Source organism: Rhincodon typus, chromosome 24 (assembly GCF_021869965.1).
Source record: "Rhincodon typus isolate 14 chromosome 24, sRhiTyp1.1, whole genome shotgun sequence".
Classification (NCBI taxonomy): domain Eukaryota; kingdom Metazoa; phylum Chordata; class Chondrichthyes; order Orectolobiformes; family Rhincodontidae; genus Rhincodon; species Rhincodon typus.
Window position 1 is genome coordinate 36,890,763 of NC_063355.1, and position 24,907 is coordinate 36,915,669.

Sequence of the window (24,907 nt, forward strand, 5' to 3'; positions counted from 1 at the left end):
TGATGCTGCTTGGCCTGCTGTGTTCATCCAGCTCTGCACCTTGTTATCTCGGATTCTCCAGCATCTGCAGTTCCTACTGTCTCTGATTCAAGGTTATTTGATGACTGGTAGTGGAGGTAAGTGGGTTGGAAATGGATTCCATCACTTTGGAATCTAGTGGTTTTCTCCCTCTGCTAGATCTTGTGGTCAAACATTCGGTGAGTTTAGGTAATTTCATAAGCGAAATCCTATCTTGTATCAACAAGATGCTGATAAGTTGGCCCTGACTTGTTAATTTCATTGTACAGTCTCAGAAGGATGGCAGATGGCAGATGGCAGAGCCCTGTTGAAATAATGTACATGGCTCATAGCTGGAAAAGAGAGAGGAGTAGTTTGGTATCTTTTTGTTAGAGTAAGGAAAGATTTGCCTTCACTGTAGCCCATGCAACCCCTGATATGGAAGTGCATCGTACAGCTCTCCCATCTGTAACATTTTCAGAAGTGCAAAATCCACCATCAAAAACTCAATGGTAAAATAGCTCAGAGATTGTAAGATTTCCAGTTCAATAGCCCCTTTTCTGTTACAACACAGGTGAAATTCCGAACAGCTCTGTAGTTGACCTCCCGATATGGTTTATCTGACGTCCCATAGAATCTTACAGCACAGAAGATTCAATTTGATATTGCATTGACTCTTTGAGTTGAGCTATCCCATTAGCCCCTGCCTTTGGAAAGGGTGCAGTAAGATCAATTACATGCAAATGACCAATAGCTCAGTAATATTTCACACCTCTGTAGAGTCACTAGCCCACACTACAATATGAGTTATTTCCTGATGGAGAGTCACAGAATCCCTACAGTGTGGAAGGTGGCCATTCAGCCCATCAAGTCTCCAAAGATCATCCCAGCTAGACCCTCCCCCTTACCCTATCCCCCTTTAACCCTGCATTTAGCATGGCCAATCCACCTAACTTGCACATCTTTGGACTGTGGGAGGAAACCGGAGCACCTGGAGGAAACCCACACAGACACGGGGAGAATGTACAAACTCCACACAGTCGCCCGAGGGTGGAATTGAATCCCAGGTCCCTGGCGCTGTGAGGCAGCAGTGCTAACCACTGAGCCAGGATATTATTATATCATAATATCCTGGATACTGTCGCAATTAACCTGGAAAAAATATTGGAGAGCAGTCAAACAAAATAGTGCGTTTGTTCAAATGCTTTGAATTCCGTTGTTTATTTATTCTAGAAGTATTAGCCACAGGGTAAAAGGCTGATTTGACGACATAGAGCAAGAAATCACATGACTGAAAACTCCAGGGATAAATATAGCCAGTGACTGCAACACTTTTCTTCCTTAAAAGTGAAAAGCTATCAAATGAACTACACTCATTTGTCACATCTTCATAATAAACTGACAGATTGGAGATGTTAGTAACATCAGGTACAAGTGCAAGCTACTCCTGGAGTGAGGTGAAATAAAGATTAATTTGTACTGTACTTTAATACATATGAAAATTGTACAGCAATCCCCAGTTTAATTAGAGATATGAAAGTTAGTCAAAGAGCATTGGCCATTTGCTATAATTAAGTTCATCCTAGTTTATCCTGTGGGAAATCTTGATTTAACTGGCTAAAGGTTAACCCCAGGCAAGCTCTGCCCATTTCAGAGTCCCTGAAGTGAGATATTGCTGAGTCTTCTTTACACAGAGAGAGGTGAGTGCGTGGAATGCGTTGCCAGTGGTGGTAGTGGAGTCAGATACATTAGGAACATTTAAGCGACTCTTGGATAGGCACATGGATGATAGTAAAATGTAGGGTATGCAGGGTAGTTTGATCTTAGAGTAGGATAATGGGTGGGCTGATGGGCCTGTACTGTGCTGTACTGTTCTATGTTCTATGTTCTTACATTCTATTTCCTAGACGCCAGCATGTGATTGAAAAAGGAAGCCATTTTGAGATGCATTGCAACAGTGGGAACGGAATGAGAAAGGAGGGTTTTTAGATAATAACAGAACAAGGATGAGACTCTGCTTCAAAAGAGGGGGAAGACAGAGAATGTCCACCTCAGCTCTTTTAGTCTATCTTTCTATGGTTTGGAGAATTACAGCAGCTGTGGAAATTCAAACTGCTTCATTCTGTGTTTCAAAAAGAAACGTAACTGTCAGTAACAGTGGAAATCTCCTTGTCCAGATAGGTCACCGAGACTTTGACGTGGAGAAACGGTTGCGCAAGGATTTACGACGCAAGAATGCCCTCCTGGCTGATGCTCAGCTGCTGCTGGGTACGATGCAGAATCCTGGTCAAACCATCAACAAACAGGAGGTGGACAAACTCCAGATGCAGGTCAGTCAGAACACATTGCCTCCCTCTATCATTGCTGCCTTTGGAAATAAAAACAGAGAGGTGTTGGTGTTCCAGAGAAAGCCTAAGCCCAACACGGTTTTACCAGTTGGTTACTAAGCCATCAGATTCCAGAGAACTGATGCAACCTGTACCTACTCATGTTTTTGTCTTCAGCTTTATAATGTGGAACTCTACCAGATTTTAAGCATGCTTCTATTCTTCCAGTTATCCCCTTTTGTTTTGTCACCAACACCTCACCTTCCAATTTTGTCCCCTATAATCCTGAGTGCATTGTTGTTAGAACACTTTGTTCTTTTGTTCAGGACCTTACCAAAGTAAAGATTCTTATTGTGAACGCAGTTGCATTGAGGGAAGGTCATTGTGGCTGGGACCTCATCAGATAAGAGCATTTTGTAACAGGATCACAAGCATTCACTCCCTCCACTGGACACTGTCTACAACATGTTCTGCAGCAAATCAGCGAAGTGCCTGTGGCAGCACCTTCCAAATCCCAACCTGTACCAAGTAAGAAGGACAAGGGCACAGATATGTGGATACAATACCACCATTTGCAGGTTTCCCCTCCAAGCCACTCATCATCCTGACTTGGAAATATATTGCTGTTCCTTCTCAGTTGCCTGATAAAATGTCCTGAAACTCCCTCCTGAACAGCACTGTGGGTATACCTATAGGACACATGGCTTGAGAAGGTATCGTCATCAGTTTCTCAAGGAGAATTAGGAATGCTCAGTAAACGCTGGCCCCGTCAATGTCATCCATATTGTCCCAAGAGTGAATAGGAAGTGACTTCTTTTTTCTTTTATTCATTCACGGGATGAGGGGATCACTGGCCAGGCAGCATTTATTGTCCATCCCTAATTGCCCAGAGGGGAGGTAAGAGTCAACCACATTGTTGTAGGTCTGGAGTCACATGTAGGCCAGACCAGGTAAGGATGGCAGTTTCCTTCCCTAAAGGTCATTAGTGAACCCAATGGGTCTTTCCTGACAATTGACAATGGATTCGTGGTCAGTGTTAGACTCTTAATTTCAGGTTTTTATTGAATTCAAATTTCACCATCTCCCATGGCGGGATTTAAAACTGGGTTTCCAGAACATTATCTGGGTCAACATACCACTAGGCCATCGCCTCACCTTGTGGTAGGTGTGTTTACCGTTTGTTAAAGCTGTCACCCTGTGCTAATGGATACTTCCCTGTTTAAACACATTAAATTCACTGAACAGTCCAGGAGTTGAACCAGGGTCCATTGTGGTTCTGTTAACTCAGAATTAAGTGATATATGGTACTCGCATGAGAAATTAGGAAGATCAGGATGTAGAAAGAAAAGTACTGGAAATACCAGAATATTTACTGTTCTAAGAAAATATTGTGCAAAATGATGCAAAGGATAAAGATGGCAATCAGTAATACATCTAATATAAAGATAACAACAGAAAGTTTGGAATCTAGAGTTATGTTTTGTATAATTTAACCCTACTGCACAACAGCACAAGACTGCGGAATTTTTGCAACTGATGTTTTTTAAGGCACGTTTAACTTATCACAGTGTCCTGTTTGGTCATCTTGTGGAATGTCTGTTTATAAATTGTGGAATTTATCTGAGATGAATAGATCTATTAATTTATTTATTTCCTACATTTACCATTTTAATGGCACAATTACCACCAATTTCGCACACTTGCATCAACAACAAAAACAGAAATTGCTGGAAAAGCTCATCGGGCCAGGCGATATCTGTGGAGAGAAATCAGAGTTAAGGTTTCAGGAATCTTAAAGTTGTTGAATCTGACATTGAGTCCAGAAGGTTGTAGAGTTCTTAAGTGGAACATGAGGTGCTGTTCTTCTAGCTTGTGCAATTTTAGGGATTGAGACGCCTTCTCCCACGTCTCTACCCCAACTTGTACACACCAGGCCTGTTATTGCACACAAACCATTGTTAGCCACTAATAGTCCCTATTAGCTGCCATTCATTCTCCCAGGCTGATTGTTCTCTAATCCTTTGTCTATCCAACTGTTTTCTCTCTTTGGGCTCTGTCTCGACCTATCATTTACTCCTTAATTTCTCCCACGTCCCCCAACCCACCCCTCCTGCCCCCCGCCCCACACACACACACACACACACACACACACTATCATCTACGTAAAAACCAACTTTTTTCTAACTACCACCAGTTCTCACGAAGGATCACTCAACCCGAAACATTAACTCTGATTTCTGACCACAGATGCTGCCAGACCTGCTGAGCTTTTCTGACAATTTCTGTTTTTGTGTTTCTGATTTCCAGCACCCGCAATTCTTTTGGTTTTTATTCACACATTTGCATGATGGACCAGCTCTGAATCTAGAGTCAGGGAGACTAAACCCACAGATGAGGAACTAAATGCAGACTGACTGCACACTGGACAGGTTTCTCTTGTCCTCGCTACTCATCATACAAAATGCAGAGGCTGTGGCAGCAACTTTAAATAATGTTGTCCCATGGATGCTCTTTCATCTCTCTGCAGCCTTATGGTGCTGGAATTCAAATGTGCACCATTGCTTTCATCTGTAACTCATGAGTTTCCAAGATTTCAGCTGCTGCACTTTCTTTGATCCTCATTCAGTCTTTCCTTTCTTTATCTATCTACAGGTTTTTAGAAACTCAAGAGTAGCATCCCCTCATTTCTTCCTAATTTATCTCACATAGAATTGCGTGGAACTTACAACTCAGAAAGGCTGTTATTTACTATGCAAACAGCTGTCACCCATGTGCCTATCTTGTTACTGTGTTCCTATTCCTCAATCCTTTAATCATCCATCAAATTTACTTCGCAATATTTGTTCTCTTTCTCAATCCATAACACTGCTAGTGCATTCCACTGCTCCGTAGCCTCAGTGGGAAAGAAAATATCTCCCGTTCTCTGTCCTAAATCTCTGGCGTTTAAGCTTGTGCCTGAGTGCCCATTCTCCTAGCCCCTCGATCACTAGTGTTGGTTCCTATACAGTTAGCACACTGGTTCTCAAACTTCAGCCAATTCTTCATTTTAATCTTCAGTCTGCAAGATCCATAGTTCAACCAGACTGCGTTTAATAAAGTATCAAAGCCATCTTGTCACTGGAGTAGTTTTGAGTGCCATATTTCTACTTTTCAGAAATAGGCTAGGAGATCTGATTATGTTCCACCCAGCAGTACCATCTGTGCCAACATAATGCATTCTTTAAGATCTGTCATCCAGTTGGCCTGGCCCTTTTCAGAGGGTCTAGGCCCAAAACGTCAGCTTTCCTGCTCTTCTGATGCTGCTTGACCTGCTGTGTTCATCCAGCTCTACACCTTGCTTTATCCTTAGTTTCTTTTTAAAGAGCAAGAAGCCTAGTCTGATTAAAGAAGAATAATGATTCCAGTCAAGGGTTGACTTATTGCAGAAAGGTCAAAGAGTTAAGTGATAAACAAAATCAACTTTCAAAGGATGGTTAGAGCTTTTGGAGGAGTGTAACCAGATATTAGACATGATTCCAAACTTCTGGTAGGCATATCAACTAAGAGCCGGTTGGACTAACCCACGTGAGACCAGACAACATTTTTGAAGGTGATGAAAATAATGATGAATAGAAAGTTATTTTTGACTAAGTATAAGTATTAGCTGGTGTAGTACAAAACAACAGTTTAGTTGAGAGACTCAGGAGGATTATATATGGGCACCTGGCAGTGATTAAAAAGCAGTGATTTAATCACAGGACTGAGATAATGTCCTAATCTGACATTTAAATGGTTCCCAATCTACATCTGAAACCACTCCAAGCCATCCTGCTGCTGTTAAACGTACAGGCTGATAATTGTGTTCCTTTTATTTAATACTCTTGCTTTCTTGCCAGGAGTAATGTTTTAGCATGACAGGATGCTGCTGCTGGGTTCTGGATAATTTGGAACTTACAGAAGTTGAAGGATATTTTCCACTTTTGGTGATATCAATTCAACAAATAAATGCCAAGAATAATCTTGGATTAAATTAAACAGGGTCTGTTTGCTGCTTGTGTTCCTCAGTAGCAATGGATCAAAGTGAATCACAGTTCAGGAAGTGAACACTCCTCCAAAAGCTCTAACCATCCTTTGAAAGTTGATTTTGTTTATCATTTAACTCTTTGACCTTTCTGTAATATGTTCAACTTCCTGGACACCATTCTTCTCTGACAAAATTGAGGATTTGAGAGATGTTGATTGAGTTGTCTGCATTTTTTTCCTTCTGGAATCCATCCTCCCCCCGAACCTAACAATCCTGGCAGATGGTTATAGTGTGGGCTTCACACTGCTCAGGCTGCAGTGAATACAAATTCTCTACCTCACAGTAGGGAATCCTTACAGTCTTCATAAACTGGAGAGTTGCAGCATCCTACCAGAATCTGATCAGTTACTCTTAGGTAGAGACAGGCCACTGTTACCCAGAGACATCCAAATAGGATGCAGAAGTGGAACCAAACCTCAATTCGTTGGAGAAGTAAATTGCTTCCCATGAGAGTGAGATGTCCCAAAAAGCTTTCTATTACTTAAAGAGAGATGCTTTAATTTATATCTCATTAATTGGGAACATTAAACCAATTAACTAGAGAGTGATAGTAAGCTTTTTTTGCATTAACTGGATAGGGACATTAAACCACTTTGCATTAACTACTGTGTGACACTTCATCCCAAAAACTAGAGAATGACATAAAATCCATTAACTAGAGATTGCAATGAAATGACCTTCTGTCAATTGGAGAGTAATGTTCCAAACTACATTTTCACTGATGAGAATTGACACATCAAACTGTTTGTGGTTGATGAGTATTGTTTTGATTCCAGCTGATGGTTATGACTGGGTAAGTCAGATACAGAGTGAAACTTGGCTCGATAGACCATTGGGTTTATTTTTGCTATCTATTTAACGTGGTGGTCAGGCATTGACAATATTCACAAGAGGCTGCCTATGTACTTTTAACAAAAGAACACGAACGTTTACTGCACTGAAAGTAGAAACACAAACTACATTACACTATGCTAAAACTATTTGAAATGGTATAATTACAAATATCAAAAAGAAAGATTCAACAGTTTTTAACCCTGTTCTGACAAAGGGTCACTCAAACTGAAATGTTCACTCTGATTTCTCTCCACAGACTTGCTGAGCTTTTCCAGAAATTTCTGTCTTGGTTTCTCATTTACAACATGAACCGTTCTTTTGATTTTTATTAAGCTGCTAACTCAGCTCACTTACTCCTTAACCTGTGTTATTTATATGCATGCCTTCATCAGTCTTGTAGGATATCTTGCTCTTGGACATCACCACAGCTTCCTGCTTCTGGACATTATCTCTTCCTGATTTCTGAGCCACTTGTTACATCTATTTGACATTGTTCAATTATTGCTAAGCCAACAGTTTTCCTGTTAAGGTCTCTTTTCTCTAAATGATCTTGCATCCTAGCTCACTGCTTTTATGGATGTTTCTATCTCTGCCTCCGTGTTGTTGCACACAAAATTGTTTGGTAGAAGCCCAATTTTCTTGACTTTTTTTGAATATATTGAACCACTAACACACCAGCTCTACTTAAATGCTGTAAAACCTTTTTAAAAGTGCATGTGTGAACAAACAGGATATCTACCCTGGTACTACTCACAGAACAAACCTAAAATGAAGCTAAAAACCATGTCTTTCTTTTCATAATCCATAAAAATACAGATTAAACTTATAGCTTTACATTGTTCTTCAACTTTGGAAGCCATGTTTCCAAATAATAATAACCATATTTTATGACCTTTCATCATATGATGATGATCAAAAGATTACATTAAATGATGTACTTATAACTTCTAACTGCTTTCTGTTGATGCTAACCATTTATCATAAACATATGGTGGAGGGTGGGGGGGTGCCTGATTGTGAATATCTGGCCTACGAACACTCGTATTACAAACGCAAATACAAACCTCACTGACCAATGCCCACCACTGCCCACCTGCACTCAGCTGTTGCCATTCCACCTACCTTCCCCAGCCCAGTACGGGGATGTACTTTAAAGACCCAACATATGAACATTTGTTTCACTTACCATAGAATCCCTACAGTGTAGAAACAGGACATGCAGCCCATTAAGTCCAATCACACACTCCCCCCTCCAATCCCTGTAATCCTGCATTTCCCATGACTAACCCGTGTAACCTACACACATCCCTGAACACAATGAACAATTTAGCATGGCCAATTCACATATCTTTGGACTGTGGGAGGAAACTAGAGCACCCGGAGGAAACCCATGCAGGCACAGGGAGAATGTCTGTGTGCAGTTTGCACAGTCACCCAAGGCTGGAATCAAACCGGGGTCACTGGTGCGGCAGCAGCAGTGCTAACCGCTGAGCCACTGCGCTGCCCCTTTTAGTTTTGAGCATCCCACCCAGACCCACCACCTACCCTTTCCCATAGCTAACCCACCTAGCCTGCATATTCCTGGACACTACAGGCAATTTAGCATGGTCAATCCCCCTAACCGGCACATCTTTGGACTGTGTGAGGAAACCAGAACACTTGGAGGAAACCCACACAGACACAGGGAGAACATACAAACTCTGCACAGACAATAGCCTGAGGGTGGAATCGAACCCAGGTCCCTGGTGCTATGAGGCAGAGGTGCTAACCACTGAGCCATCGTGCCATCCTTACGGATGGGTCCTTTACCTTGTCAATACATTGTGTTCCATCTTGTGTACAAATCGACTTACGAATGGACCTGGGGACTGCCTGTATTATAATTGTGCTGTCATGACATTCTCACAGTCTTTAACAGGTTAATATTCACTTGTTCTTTTTATATCAAGACTGCATACTCTGTTCCCAGAGCGTATTTGGAATTTAGCACTCTCCAGTAACATCTATTCATCTTAGAAAGTCTGAAGCTGATTTATTTGAACAATCTGCAAGAAAGCTGCCTGAAATGGTGAAGTATTGCACATTTTCAGTTCACCATTTTCTAAAAAATGTTAACTTCTGGTGTTGGAATCTATTTTTTCATTTCTGCTTCTCAATCACCAGTGTATACTATTGAGAGTCGCTGTGAACATTAAGGAACAACAGCATGACACTGATCATTAATAAACATCAAACAAAGTTTCAACAACTTATAACCCATGTAAAGCCATAGGGAATATTCCATGGTGCTTAGCAGTGGAGAAGAAGATTGTGCTGAGCCTTTGTGATAGAGAGGGAGTATGTTCCCTAAAACAGTTATGGAATCCTTACAGTGTGGAAGCAGGCTATTCGACTCATTGAGTCCACACTGACCCTCTGAAGAGCATCCCAGCCAGACCCATCCCCTATCCTGTCCTTATATTTCCCTAGCCTACACATCCCCTGGACATTATGTGCAAATTAGCATGGCCAATCCACTTAACCTACACATCTTTGGAGTGTGGGTGGAAACCAGAGCACCCAGAGGAAATCCATGCAGACACAGGGAGAATGTGCAAACTCCATACAGACAGTCACCTGAGGGTGGAATTGAACCTGGGTCCCTGGCACTGTGATGCAGCAGTGCTAATCGCCTAGACACTATATCACCTCTTGAAAATGTATTTTGAGATTTTTTTTTAAATGTGGGCCACAACAACTACATCCTGTATTTACGTAGCTCCTTGAATGCGATAAAGTTACCTGTGTACTTCACTGGGGCATTATAAAACAGGGCAGGGAAAAATTTGCATTTATTTCAATACCTTTCATGATCACAGGAGGTCTATATGTACTTTACAGCCATTGACATTTTTTTGGAACTGTTGGCAACTGATGTAATGAGGCAGTGGGGATTCGAGAGGAGCTCGAAAGTGTAGCGTTAAAATGGCTCAAGACTTTGCCATTGATTTGTTGAATAAGTGGAGTAGAGTAGGAAGGGACAGATAACCAGAGAAGCCGCGAAATTTGGAATTTTTCATAACTTTCCTGTCCCCCAACAATCACAAGAGTTGTTCCAAAGACCTGACAAAATTGTATATGGATCCTTTGTTGGTTGGATGCCATGCAAAAGAAGTTTTCAGAAGTTTTGCCAGTAGACACTGGAAGGAATGGATCATTTCTTGCACAACACAAGACTACACATGGTTCCCCATTATACTGGAATCATTTACAGTGATGTTTACTTAACTGGGAACGTTAGGTGAAACTCTGACCAGGGTTTCTGGATTTCCTCCTCAGGCCATGGCCCCCAACACCATTTTTAAGTGCGATTAGATGGGCACTTGAGGGAAAAGACTTTGAAGGACTACAGAGATAGAGCTGGGGAATGGGATTGACTGGATTGCTCCACAGAGAGCTGGCATCAAATTGATGGCCCAAACAGCTTCCTTTGGGGCTAGAATGACCTGACGCTCTCTGTGACTCTAAGAAAATGATACCTTGAGGTAACAGAAGCTAAAGCCACAGAATGGTCTTTGAATTTGCTCCAAGGGGCGATGGGAGCCAGTTTAGACCATCAAGACTGAGAGGATATTTGTAGACCTAATATTTTGTCAACAGGTTGTTGCTGGTAGAGCTTTTTCAATGATTTGGAACAGATAGAAAAAAATGTTCCTCTTGTGATGTCAAAGTGGCAAATAATGTACGGGAACAATCTCAGGTTACATTAAATACCGTGTAAGTTACTTTTGTTACGAAGTAGAAATGGATCAAAATAAGTCACAATGATGTGGCCCATTGATGTGTTCATTGTTAAATTAATCCTAATTGGTTAGAGAAAGCCATCATTACTGGAAGTCTGAAATAAAATGCTGGAATTATACTGCAATTGAAAAGAAGAGATTGATTTTTGATGGGGCCAAATGTTTCACTCTTTTTACTCTTGTCCTCTTCTCAAAAGTATGATGTAGGATCCTATTGGAAACATGATGTTGTCTTTGTCTTTCTCTTTCTCATAAGTATTTCCAAATATCAACGCTTCGCCTTGGTGCAATTTATGACTGATATTATTTAACTGGCCTACTTGTTAGTTTCCTGTCACCCACAGGAATGTGGGAACATTGGGCTCCTGAAATCTGTTTCAACATTCAATGAGATTCAGGTTCAACTGTGACCTAATGCCACAACAATTCTCATTAACAAAATCTAGCAAACTCTAATCTCTAACATTAACAACTGTTAACTGTGTGTAATATTAACCTTCAGGTGATAGATTATGAAATCTAGAGATGCTGCATCAGGAGGGCTAAAGAATCCTTTGAGACTGAGTGAAGAGCCAGCATGGCAGAGAAAAGGATAGATCCAATTGTCCCGAGTTGTGACTACACCTTCACTTGCACTCACATGGGAGAACTTGCTGGTTATGGATAGTACTGGTCATTGCCTTAACTTCTTAAATGCCAACCGGTGGAAAAAACATTTCCATGTATCTATCCGATCTGTTCACCCTAATATCTTAAAATCTTTGGTCAAGTCACTCCTTAACTTTGATCATCAGTTTCATGTTTATTTCCCAAGGTGGTCAGTCTTTGAACATGTGCACAAGAGACTACCAATGTGTTTTTAGCAAGAAAACATAATGTTATTACACACAAAAGACAAAAACATGAACCGTGTTACTACATATGAGCTATTTAAAATGGCTTTACCAGAAATTTAAAAAGAAACATGCAAAATCATTACCTTACTGCAGTGAAGAGTTAGCTCTGTCTCATTTTAAACTTCCTTCTTCATTTGGCACATTTAGAATTGGTTACTTTTTGGAAAATTTATGCATTCTATCGTTACTATTTTCTGTAGTTAATATTTTTTTCTGGAACCCTTAAAATAAACGGCTACTTCACCTCACGTTGTTAAACACAGGTTTAGCAACCTCATATCTTCCGGAGAATCCTACCTCTGGAATTTTCTTTTAAGCAACTCTGGATCTCTTCCCTAGTCCCAACTGCTTTTGCAGACTGATAAACTGACAGTAGCTCTCCTGTTCAAGAACCTCCGAACTATCTGGTCTCTTCTGGATGGTTGAACTTTCTTTATGATGAGATTCCTGTCACTAGGCAACAGCAGGTTTTATTTTCTCTCTTCTGTCCTTTTTCTCCTAGTGCACTGAACTGTGCACCTCAAGAGTTTTAAAGATGTGATTTAAATGCATGCAAATAAAACAAATCTCCAAGAGACCCCACTACCACTCATGGACCAAATCTAAAATATTACTAAAAACCACGTCTTTCTTAATCCTATCCCTCATAGCTTAGAGGTACAAATCGAAGTTAAACAAAAAGTAATTGATCCATTTTAGAACACAATTTCCCAAACAATAATAATATATCATGAACCTTAATTACACCCTCCTAAATTCCTGAGAAGACAATTCTCGTTTATGTAATCTCCTCATATAACTTAACCATCGGAATCCCTATTTCATTCTAGTAGATATAGACTGCACTCCCTCTAATGTATTTTTCATGAAATATATTGCCCACCTCTGAAATTGACCACACCTTTACATGATGGGTACAATGGACTACATCAGCTCAGGTTGGCAGCTTACCACCATCTTCTCAGGGGTTATCAGGGATGGACAACAAACACTGGTCTTGCCAGTGACACCCGCATCCATTAATTTAAGAAAACAGAAACAGATCAGGTGGGATATGCTATCCAATCCAATCCAACCATAGAGTCATAGAGTTAAACAGAACAGAAACAGATCCTTCGCCCCAAATTGTCCATGCCAACCAGGTTTCCTAAACTGAACTAGTTCCATTTGCCTGCATTTGGCCCATATCCCTCTAAACCTTTCCTATATGTATACCTGTCCAAATGTCTTTAAAATGTTGCAATTGCACTTGGCTGTACCACTTCCTCTGTCAGCTCTTTCCATATACTTGCCATCTTCTGTGTGAAAAGTTGTCCCTCAGATCTGTTTTAAGTCTTTCCCCTCCTACATTAAACCTATGCCATCTAGCTTTGGATTCCCCTACCCTGGTATGAAGACCTTAGGTATTCACTTTATCTGTGCCCCTCATGATTTTATAAACCTCTAAAAGGTCACCCCTTAGCCTCCCACGCTCCAGGGAAGGAAAGTCCTGTCATTGGGTTCTGGACTCAGGATTGTAGCACAGGCTGCAGTATGGACCCAGCCCCCTAATCTCCCCAAAAGCTCGCAACCATGAAATCAGTGAGAATGACATCTTTCCTAATCACAATCCTTTCAAAAAGTTACACCGTGACCAATCTCGTGTCTTTGGGCTTTTTGCTAGAAATTGGATGAGCAAAACTTGATTAAAGTTAGAACTGCCCCTGAAAAATAATTTTAATGTAACATGAGATTTAAGCACACAGAAGGCACAAAAGTCATGATGCAAGGATTCTTTATTCCACTTGCATCAGGTCATTCCAGATAGAAACAGAAATTAAGGATAAGCATGGAACTGTTGACACTACGGACAGGGAACGTCCATATGTGTTACATTGGACTAAAGAATTCCTTTGTCTGTCTACTGTCTCTTGTCATCAGTGCTGTCTCTACCAAATACACTCTGGTGTATTAATGATGAATGGTGACAGTTTACTGGGAAAAGCCACCCCTTTCTTTCTGCACTATTGGGTATAATGGTGCCATTGAGAAATCTGAAAAATAGATTCTAACATAAATAGAGGTTATTAAGATGGTTCCTGCTGGGTCTCAGGTTAATTATATCTACACAGTTTTTCTTTCCTGGCTTTTCAACTTAATAGTGATAAGGTGGCTACTTGGATTGAGAAATCAAAGTTATGGGTTTCAGATTGCCTGTCCTTGGAAGGTTAGAAGGGATCGTTTCCCCAGACAGTAGTAGTGGAACCAAGACAGAAATTGCCGGAGAAACTCAGCAAGTCTGATAGCATCTATGGGAAGAAAGCAGAGTTAATGTTTTGAGTCCGGTGATCCTTCAGAACCGTTAATGTCTGGGAACAATGGTATTTATGCTGAAGTGAAACAAACTTTTAACAAGGCACTTGAGTTTGAAATGAACAAATATTTTGAAAAAAAGCTAAAATTCTTGTTGACAATGGGTTTTGAGATTTGCAGATCATTGATTGAAATTATCAACAACTCAATGGGACAAGGTAAATTGCATGATTGCATTTAGTACTTTACAGGGAACAGATCCATGTGGAGAGTAGAAGGTCAAAGTTGATTGATGGGGATTTATAATTGGAACAATGTTCTGGTATTCTGTGCCTTTGGCTCTCAAGTTTTGACTATCATTTATGTAGAGATTTTCTTCAGGATATTAAATGTGTGAGGCAGAACCCATTATGAAATGAATCCTCTGTTCAGTGTATGCAAGCAGATGTTTCTGTTTCTGTTTCTGAAGCCTTGTCCAGATGGCTTGGCTGAGAATGGGAATCTCACTTCACTGGGAGACAGGGAATACGTTCTTGTATCCTGGCACCTTGCAGTAGATACTTTGGTGCACAGTTGTGCCATTTGAACAGCTCTGAAATGGAAAGAACAAGATTGACACTCAAAAATCCGTTACCCCTTTCCCTTCACCAGTTAGACGAAAGCGTGGCTCGCTATGCGGAGACAGAGAAAGTTTACAAATCTACGTTGCAGGAATTGGAAAACCTCCACGTTCAGCTGGAAAATATTCAGAGAAACAAGAACACGGTAAGAAAGTCTATTTCTTCACTTCTGTTTCTATTTTCAGTCCACTGTCCAATTTTGCTGGACCACCAGATGATCCCAGTTACTAGCTGCTGCGGACATATCCTCCAAGCTTTCCCTTTCCTTGGTTTGCATGAACTTTAAGGAATGAAACCATGGCATTTCTCACAAAGTAATTATCACAAGTGAATGATAAGCTCTAATACCCATGGCTTCCTTAGTATGATTGGCACACTCGCATTTATTAAGTGAGTAGAATACCCAATGCTGTAGGATTATAGATTTACAGCTTAAATAGTTAGACCTCATCTTAAAACTGACATTGCTATTCTGTACTCTGTGGGAAATAAGAAAATAATCAAAGCAGAGCTTAATTCCCTATGTGTGTTAAACCAACCTCATTAAGTTTGGCTTTGGTGGATTGAAAGCCTCTTCTGTAGTACCTGACAATCTCTTTCGTGTCTTTTTGATACCTGCCCCTCCCAAATACTCCCAAAGATGTCAAAGGACTTTCATTCCTGGGGAAAAAAACGATAAGAATATCTGAAATATCCCACTCAGCTCCATTTTGCTTTGATTTCCTTTTTGTTTCTGTTTTGTGATGGTCTGGTATGTTGATGCCTCTGTGAACCACACAATCCTAAAGCTGCCACATCAATTACATGTATCTCAATTGATCCCCATTAGCTTGTCAGCACGACATCAAAAGGAATTGTCCTTTCTCATTTGAAATAAAAGTTTGGTGTCCCCTGCCCAGGCTGTTTCTGATGGTTTAGCATAGCTTGTCTGGTCTCTTTGATGATCGTGGCTTTTGTACTGGCAGTAAGATAACACACAATGCAAAACACAAGCCCCCTAATTTAACTCACAATCTGGGAGTGATTTATCTTGTTTCTTTCTTCAGTTTCCATGCTGTGCTCTTTCCCAAGGCATGGAATTCCCTTCAGTTCATCTTAGGATCTTGTCTGAGTCATTTCCATTAATGTTCTCCTATCTTTTTGCTGCCCCAGTTGCTTTTCACCAAGGTTAAATAATTCCTCACCTCTGCTCACTAACGCTTCATTGTTTCATGTTGCGGTTGGCTTTCCTCTACAAAACAAATCCTTGTGTTGCTCCCAGTCCTGCATCGAGGGGTAACCAATCCTTTTCCTGGTGCTGGGACTTATTAATGACCGTTAGTGGTTAGTTTGCATGACTCTCCTGTTGCACTTTTGGAAGACCCCTATTTCAGTTGCACTGTGACATGTAGCACTACCTCAGGGGAATCCATGTACACAGCAAAAATGACCAACTGCAGCTGGCCCTGCCACAACACATGATGTGGAGGTGCCCGTGTTGGACTGGGGTGGACAAAGTCTGAAGTCACACGAGACAGTGAAGCAGCGCTCCGAAAGCTTGTGATTTCAAATAAACCTGTTGGACTATCACCTAGTGTCACGTGACTTCTGAATTCATAGCACATTCAGCCCTGGCAGTTTTGGTATTAAATTCTGGGAAACAGCCCTTTTTCACAATTGAACCTCCCTTTATTGTGTGATCTGCCAACATTATGAAAGAAAGGTAGGAGGTAGACAACAATAGTAAGGGTGCCTCTTCTTCTGCATCTCTGCTTGCCTCCTTTACAGCCCATCCAAGAGTGAACTTCCTCTTTCCATATCCCTGTAGCCCTGGTGAGAGGAGATAGGCATTGGAGTTTTGGCAATCATGAAGCAAAACCTGGACAGGTCCATTGACTGTCCTTTGATACACTGGGTAATACTAGCAGTAGCTGCCTCTGAGCGATGTGAAGGTGAGATGAGCAGTAGAAAAAGGAGAGATGTTTGGCGAAGCCCATCTCGACGTTGAGGTCACCTCACTGCATCTTGTTCATTTTTCTCAAGAGATGTAGTGAGATATCTCTGCACTCACACACAGTGAGGCTAAAGACCTTTCCTCTGGGGGAGATGAGCTGGGCCTAGGGTAGATGGTGCACCTGGAAGACACATGGGACAAAAGACCTTGTGAGCACTGGTGTTTAATGCATTGTACTGACTGTCTGGTGAGTGTGAGTGTTTCAATGCTATGACAAGTGATACTTACTTGGGTGTTGGGGTATAGATCATAGAAGGAATCATAGAATCCCTACAGTGTGGAAACAGGCCCTTCATCCCAACAAGTCCCCACCAACCCTCAGAGCATCCCACCCAGACCCATCCCCCTGTAACTCATCTAATCTACACATCCCTGAACAGTCTGGGCAATTTAGCATGGCCAATCCTAGCCTGCACGTCTTTGGACTGTGGGACAAAACTGGAGCACCCTGAAGGACACAGGGAGAATGTGCAAATTCCACACAGACAGTCACCCGAGGCTGGAATCGAACCTGGGTCCCTAGCCCTGTGAGGTAGCAGTGCTAACCATTGAGTCGCCGTGCCACCATTCAGATGTCTCCGAATCCCTGCAGGGAATGGTCCCTGTCTTTACCTGGGAGGGGTGAGGGCACAGATATCAGGCACTGATCCCATCACTCATCTGAAGTTGCTCTTCCGTGTGTTGGGATGTCGTCTCCTGTAATGACATAGCGGGAGCGAATGAGTAATACACAAGTGAGTAGCATTAAGGCTGTGCATGTGGGGAAAGAGAAAGAGGTGTGAGGAGGCAGCATGAAGGGGTTGCAGGGACGGAATGGTGGGAGGGAGGGTGACAATGTGAGTGAGTCAGGGAAGGTGTTTCATGCAACAGAGAGGGTGTTAGACCATTAGCATTAGTGGGAAATGGGTGCTGTGGCTCAGATAAGTGTGGGGTAAAATAGAGCGCAACATTGGATTTCCCTGAGGGAGTGAAGATCATTGATCTGCTTGCTGCACTGCTGCCCAGTGCTCCTTACCATGGAGATGGTGCTGACACGGGTGATAGTCTCCAACCATGCTAGCAAGGTATGATGATGATAGGGCTCCTCTGTTGGTCCTCCAGCACCCCATCCACAAAAATGTCAAGGTCCCTCTCAGAGAATCATGGAGCCAGCCTCTCTTTCTCTGCCATCGCTCCTCACTCCTTCCACAGCCGAGCAGCACAGCTTCCAGATGGCAGCACTCCTGCAGGTGCACAGTGGGCTTTGGAAGATGGTGCAGCCGCAAGGGATGCTGGTCTTAGGGAGGACCTCTGCTGGGAACGGTGTTTGGTAAAGGTGGGGGTTGTAAATTGGACATGAGTCTTGCCACAGGGAGAAATGCCAATTAATGTGGTGAGTTGACAAAAATATGACAAGAAACCTCACTTTGACTCCCAGCAAGAATCACTTCACCAACTTTCCCCAAAACTGTAAGCTTCAGCCCCGTATCTTTTTATTTTTCTGCATGTTTGTTTGTGGACTAGAATGGGAAAAGGACTGTTATAAAACCAAGTGTTGTGCAGCTCTTTTTAAAAGCAAGTTACTAATGCTGATTGTAAGTGGTGTTTACACTATAGTTTGTTCAGCCAGTGGAGAAGTTCAGTTGCAGATAAACTGGCACCAAGGGGTATGAATGAAGTGAAATTGAGCTGGCAAGCTCAATGGTCACTCTTTAGAGTGGTGATCAGTTGTTGACGATAAAGGTCTTCTGCCTACCAGCAGCTATGTGATTGGCTCCCAGCTACGTGAATAGCTTGTGAATGTGAATAATATAATCAGAAGCTTTCAGACCTCCAGAAAGGAGGTCTGCTGTGAACAAACACCTAAAGCCTGCAGAAACCACTTTGCTTTCCCTCACTGGTTGCTGTGAGCTGTTTTTTTTAAACCAATAATTCAGAGAATTCAATAATTCAATTAAGTTGTAAACCATTCACTTGTTGCCTCCTGTAAGCAAGTGAAATAACCTGGAAAGAGATGGAGGAACAGCACTGTCTGGCAAGCAGAAAGGATCATCTCAACAAACCCTGTGCTCAGGAGCCATTCCCTTTCCAGTTTTCCCTTCCATCCATAACATCAAAGTTTTGTATCCGTTTGCAAGTATGTGTAAGGGAGTTTACAACGGGGTCTAGAGTTTTAACTAGTGGAGTTATATGTGACAGTTCATAGTTACCTGCAGCTAGAATCTATTTCTTTTTAATAAATAGTAATTCTTGTTAGTTACAGAAATTTAGTCCATGCTTTCTGTTAACCTGAGTCTGAAAGTCACATAAATTGGGGAATTTTGAGTACATTACTAAAAACTTTACATTTATTGATGACTCTGTGAATAGTGGGGCTGGATTTCCAGCCATGCTACCCCAGTGAGCGGTGCTATATACATGTTCCATTGCTTCAGTCATGGCTTTGCCCATCAAGCTGTTTGGCATTGCACCAATTAACAAGATATAGAGCAGCGTGCCAGTCTTAATTATCCTGTCTGGAAGAACAAGGATGAAGATTGCAGGAGGACCACAACAGCCAAAGTGATAGTCAGCTAGGCTTAGAAACCATGTGAGATGGCCCTTGAAAAACGTGAGAGAGGTAATACTATAATAAATCTGTAAGGTGCTCCTGTGTCTCATTGTACAGCAAAAAAAAACTCTGATAATTTCTTAAAAATTATGCTATAACTATTATACTGAAAAAAAAACACATTTTGGCAAAGCTTTTCACCTTGCACTCATCAGGACAATTCACACAAATATCAGCATGAAGGGAGAACAAATTGTTTTACTGAATAAGACGTTTTTGTGAAAGAAGTGATTGGTTGGCAAATGGACTCTGTACTGGCATTACCATGGAGAAAGCGCCAGTTATTTGGTGACTGATAGTTAACTACCAAGCATTGTTTTAATCAAGCCAGTTGACTCTGATTTATCAACGCATTATCCTCAAGAGATGAGCTAGAAATGAACCTATACTGTATATGATGTAATTTCCCTTTCTATTAGTATTTCTGGCAAATTGTCCAAATGAAGAAAGATGAAAAGCTTCAACAAGATGCGTCTTTTTTCAGCAAAACTTCTGTAGTACCAAATAATTATTCAATAAATAAACCTTGAGTTTACTTGATGCAGTAATGTCATTCAGTTAAAAGCTATCATTTTCAAAGTGAAATGCCTGATTGATTTGGTACATAGTCTGCTTATAGGGTAGCTGCCAATGATAGGCATAAGATATGAATGAGGGCTTTTCCTATCTGGTGGCACTTCTAACCAAGCTCTGAAATGTGAGACCTCAAAAAATGGTTGGCATGCACTTCATCAATATTTCCACTAATCCAGCAGAAGACCACTTGAGGCTCCAGGTTCAAATCCAACCATTGCCACCATGTAAGAAGCAGGTTCTGGAAACAGTAGATGGGTGAGAACTGATTCAAACTAGTAGAATGAAGAACCATTATATTGTATAAGGAGCAATAAGGCTGAGTAGGATTTCACTGATAACACAATGTGGAGCTGGAGGAACACAGCAGGCCAGACTGCATCAGAGGAACAGGAAAGCTGAAGTTTCAGGTCGGGACCCTTCTGGTCTCTCTCTTTCTCAATGAGAGATCTCTCTCCCAATGCAAACCTCTGGTAATCTCTTTACCCTGAAACTGCTTGGCCACATATTGAAGAATCCCCACCACTCCCTACCTGCACTCACCTATCACCATCCCACCTATCTTCCCCAGCCCCATCCCTCCTCTCTCTATTTATTTCAGAGCTCCCTTCCCCCACACCCCCCCATTTCTGAAGAAGGGTCCCGACCGGAAACATCAGCTTTCCTGCTCCTCTGATGCTGCCTGGCTCGCTGTGTTCTTCCAGCTCCACACTGTGTTACCTCTGACTCCAGCATCGGTAGTTCTTACTATCTCTGAGTGAGTTATAACCCCACTGCGAAGCCTCTTCTTGGGATTTTACTGGTGCTTTCTTTCCTTGGGTCACAATTCCAGGTGACCCGACCTTGTTGATGACGTCATCTATCCATCAGCACCTGCTACAATTTCCTTATGGACTCTATGTATTTTGAGTGGGAGTCTAACCATGTGTGCCCAACACACTGATGAGGGCATTTAGTCGGTGAGCAGACCTTTGGGCAAAATCCCTACCCGACCGTGCTTTCGTCCTATATAAACAGGCAGCAATCTAAACCTTGGGTTAAAGTTTCTATTTAAAGGGAACCATTTAAAGGAACGATCATCCAGTTAGCAGATGGACATATGCTTTTGACATTCATTGCAAATGGTTTTATGCATTTCTTTAACAGATTACTGATGCTTAGATTATTAATATGATTTCTTTTCCTCTGCTTTCTGGATTAGAAATGTTTATGAAATAAGGGATCCAGCAAACACATTGCTAAATGGAAATGATTTACTGAGCATTTCTGCAGTTATATAGCGTTTATATACAGTCATAATTGTACAATTATGTAACAATTTACACAATTGCATGAGCAACAATAGGTCATACTTCAAAATTAGTCTCTCTGCTTATATTTCTTACAAAGTGCTCATATTTATATATTGCCTTACAGATCCTCGAGATTTTTCGAAATGTTTCACAACCAACTAAATACCTTTTGAAGCACAGCCACTGCTGTTTGCAGGTTGCCATGGCACCCAAGTTGTGGAGGGCAAGACATAGAATCATACAGTACAGGAAAGACCTTCGGCCCATAAACAATGAACGAACAACCTGTTCAAATGGACAGTATTTGGTGTTACTGGTTAAAGAGGACTCAAACTTTGATGGACAAAATACAACCATATGTTTGTGTAAATTAACAAATAGGCCACCTCTCTCTCAGCGTAGGTGCTGTTAATTTCCTATCAATTATACCATGCAGCCTCAGGTTGTACAGTTTTGGAGTGAACATTGGAATTTGGAGCCCTTTCCAGCTTCCAAACAGACAATTGTGAATTGTTGTAGGATAGCAAGGGGAGACATTGTTTGAAACCTTGGCCAGGTCAGTCTGTAGAAGCTAACAACTATGTGGATCAAGTGCAGAGAATTGTCAGTCACCCAGTTTCCAGATGTTTGATTCCTGAAGTTGCTGAAATAGCAGAAAGAAAAATGCACAAATTTGTCAAATTTGAGGAAAAACCTTGAATAGTCTACATTTGGTATCTAATACGGTGGGAGCACAATGATGGAGAAAGATGCTAAATATGAGTTAGTCCATGCTTCACTGAGATATATGACTGTTTGATGGTAGGTCGATGAGCAGTTATACCAATTGGAGCATGAAAAGGCTGATCTGCTGAAACGCCTCGAAGAGGACCAGGAGGATCTGAATGGACTCATGAAGAAACATAAGGACCTGATAGCTCAGGTAAACAGACGACATTGTCGATTTCTGCTTGCAGCCTCCTGCTTATGTTGAATAATAATCGTGGTGAACAGATTGGCTTTCTGTGCTTTGCTTCATTGTAATTACATCAAGTCTAGATTGTTGTCCTATTTCTTTCAATATATCCTCAGCGTCAGCTCAGTCAGCAGATTTCATGCTTCTTCATCTGGTGCACATTCTGAAAACATAGAAACACTGCTGCAAACACTTCTGTCCTAAAAATGCAAAAATGATTTGTCGCTTATTATTTGATCTATTAATGTGTGATTTTATGATATTGATTGACAGGGATATTAAAACTCTTCGATGTTTAAAAATCAGTCACGAGCACTCACAAAACCACAATCTTAATCTTGTTCCTTTCTAAATTATTGTAAATTCAATTGCCTAGCAATAGGGAGGAAAGGTTATTTTACAGAGCAAAAATGGTAAAAATATTTCTGTTTGTGGCATTTGCATGCCCAGGACTGCTTTATTTCTGCATTTCTTCTGAGTTTGTCGAGTTTAGGGCTTGTAATTATGATTGAGGGCAATTGTGAAAGTGTTGTACTGATTTGCAGAAGGTGCCTGTTCTTGTTGAGTGAGGATGAGAGTCCAGGTCTGAGCGAAGACACAAACAGAAATGCATCATCACACAATAAAATCAGCTGACTCAAGCAGTTGGGATTCCTTCGGACATTATACAAAATCCATCATTCCGTTCAACACTGCAACTCCTGCATTTTTTAAAATTACCCTTTAAGGGATTCGGATGTCATTGACAAGGTCAGCATTTGTGGAGTGCTGCCTTCGAGAACTACTGCAGTCTGTGTGGTGTAGATGCACCCACAATGCTGTTTGGCAGGGTGCTACAGATGTATGACTCAATGAGAGAGAAGGAATACGATTGCATGCTTAAGGCTGCGTGTCATGTGAATTGGAGGGGAATAATATAATGATGGTGTCCTCATGCATCTGTTGCTCATGTGCTTCTAAATGGTAACATTCTGTGGGTTTCACAGGTTTTGTTCAAGGGGTATTGACCCTCATTCTTCAATATAGTCTCGGGCAATGACAACAATGTGTGTCAGCTTAGTATTTCTAGAACAAAACTCAAGGTGCTTCACAAGAATATTAGAATATTAGAAAAAAAGAACTGAGGCAACCTGTAAACATTTGCTTCAAACTAAAGGAGAAAAAGTGGGGGTAATCAGAAAGATAGGAGCTTCATCTGGGAAAGACTGGTCTTCAAACAACCACCCCTTTTAGAAAATGTTAGTTAAGGGGATTTGAGTGTCGCTGGCAAGGACAATATTTGTTGCATATCCCTAATAATCCTCGTTGCGATGAACCATCTTCATTGGTTCACTGTGGCTGAAGTGTATGTTCACATACAGTGCTGATAAGAAGCAGGTTCCAGGTTTTTGAGACTTGTGACAGTCAAAGAATGTTTCCAAATTGGGATGGCTTTTGACTCTCAGAGGATATTTCTTATGGTATTGTTCCTACGTATCTCCAGCCTTCATCCTTCTTAGTGGTTATGAGCTTTGAAGGTGCTACAGAAAGAGTCTTGGAATGTTGATGTTGTACATTTTGTAGATGGGACCCACATGCAGATGTTGTAGACATTGCCACCGTGTGCTGGTGGTAGAGGGAATTAATGATTAAGGAAGTGGGTGAGATGCTGATCAAATGGGTTATTTTGTCCTGTAGCTTTCAATCTTCCTGAGTTACTAGAGCTGCACTCATCCAAGCAAGTGCAAAACATTCTATCATAGTCTTGGCTTGTGCCTTTTAGACTGTGGGAGGCTTTGGAGAGTCAGATGGTGACTTACTCACCACAGAATTTCCAGCTTCCAATCTGCTCTTGTAGCCGTGGCATTTATATAGCCGGCCTATCTCAGTTTCAGCTCAAACCCTCCTTCCTGTGGTTGTTGGTCCTTGGGGGATTCAGTGATGGTAATATCATTGAATGTTAAGAGGTGATGGTTAGATTCTTGTTCAGATCGTCATTGCTGAGCACTTGTGTGTTGCAAATGTTACTTGGTACTCATTAGCCCAAGCTTGAATATTGTCCAGGTCTCTCTGCGTGCTGGCTTCTTCCACTGAAAACCTTTCCACTGATCAGCAGTTTTTTTCAGGAGAGTTGTTGCAGTTTCATACATATTAAAAGAAACTTTATTTGTTGTCAATATTAATTTTTGTTCAACTTATCAAATTTTATGTCCTTTCACTCTCTGTGAATAGTCATCCAATGACATTGCGCAGATACAGGAGCTACAAGGTCAATTGGAAGAAGCTACAAAGGAAAAGCAAAGTTTTGAAGAAAAGGTAGGAGGCTTTAATGTTGAAGTTAGTGACATTATGGTTGGTTTTGTGGGAGTAACTGATGTTCAGAGATCAGCTCCTAGCATTTCTTTGAGTTTAAGAGCATAGATAGACTTAGTAGATGTTGCACCTTATATTCCCATTTTGTGCCAATTGACAATTGCTTCAGTCTTAGTTTCTCATTGAACACATCCATGCCTCCTTTATGCTACAGTAATGGACCTATACTGGGCAGCACATAATTTTGATATTCTAATAGGAGTTAATGTCTTCTGAAGTTCAAAGATGAATGCTTTATTCAAAGCAAAACCATTGACTTTGTTCATCGAGGTCTACAGCATTGAGAAAGGATCTTCAACCCATCACGTCTGTGCTAGTCAAAAATACTTGATGGGTTGAAG

General features: G+C 41.3%; 1 protein-coding gene across 1 annotated transcript in view; it reads left to right on the forward strand.

Annotated features, from left to right (window-relative positions):
* The window catches only part of LOC125486002 (unconventional myosin-XVIIIb-like), a 280,703-nt gene that overhangs the window by 194,657 nt on the left and 61,139 nt on the right, over window positions 1-24,907 (forward strand). Inside the window, exons 32-35 of the mRNA XM_048611748.1 lie at window positions 2,175-2,327; window positions 14,843-14,956; window positions 22,065-22,181; window positions 24,426-24,509. Coding sequence (XP_048467705.1) covers window positions 2,175-2,327; window positions 14,843-14,956; window positions 22,065-22,181; window positions 24,426-24,509 — 468 coding nt within the window. The remainder of the gene's footprint in view (window positions 1-2,174; window positions 2,328-14,842; window positions 14,957-22,064; window positions 22,182-24,425; window positions 24,510-24,907) is intronic.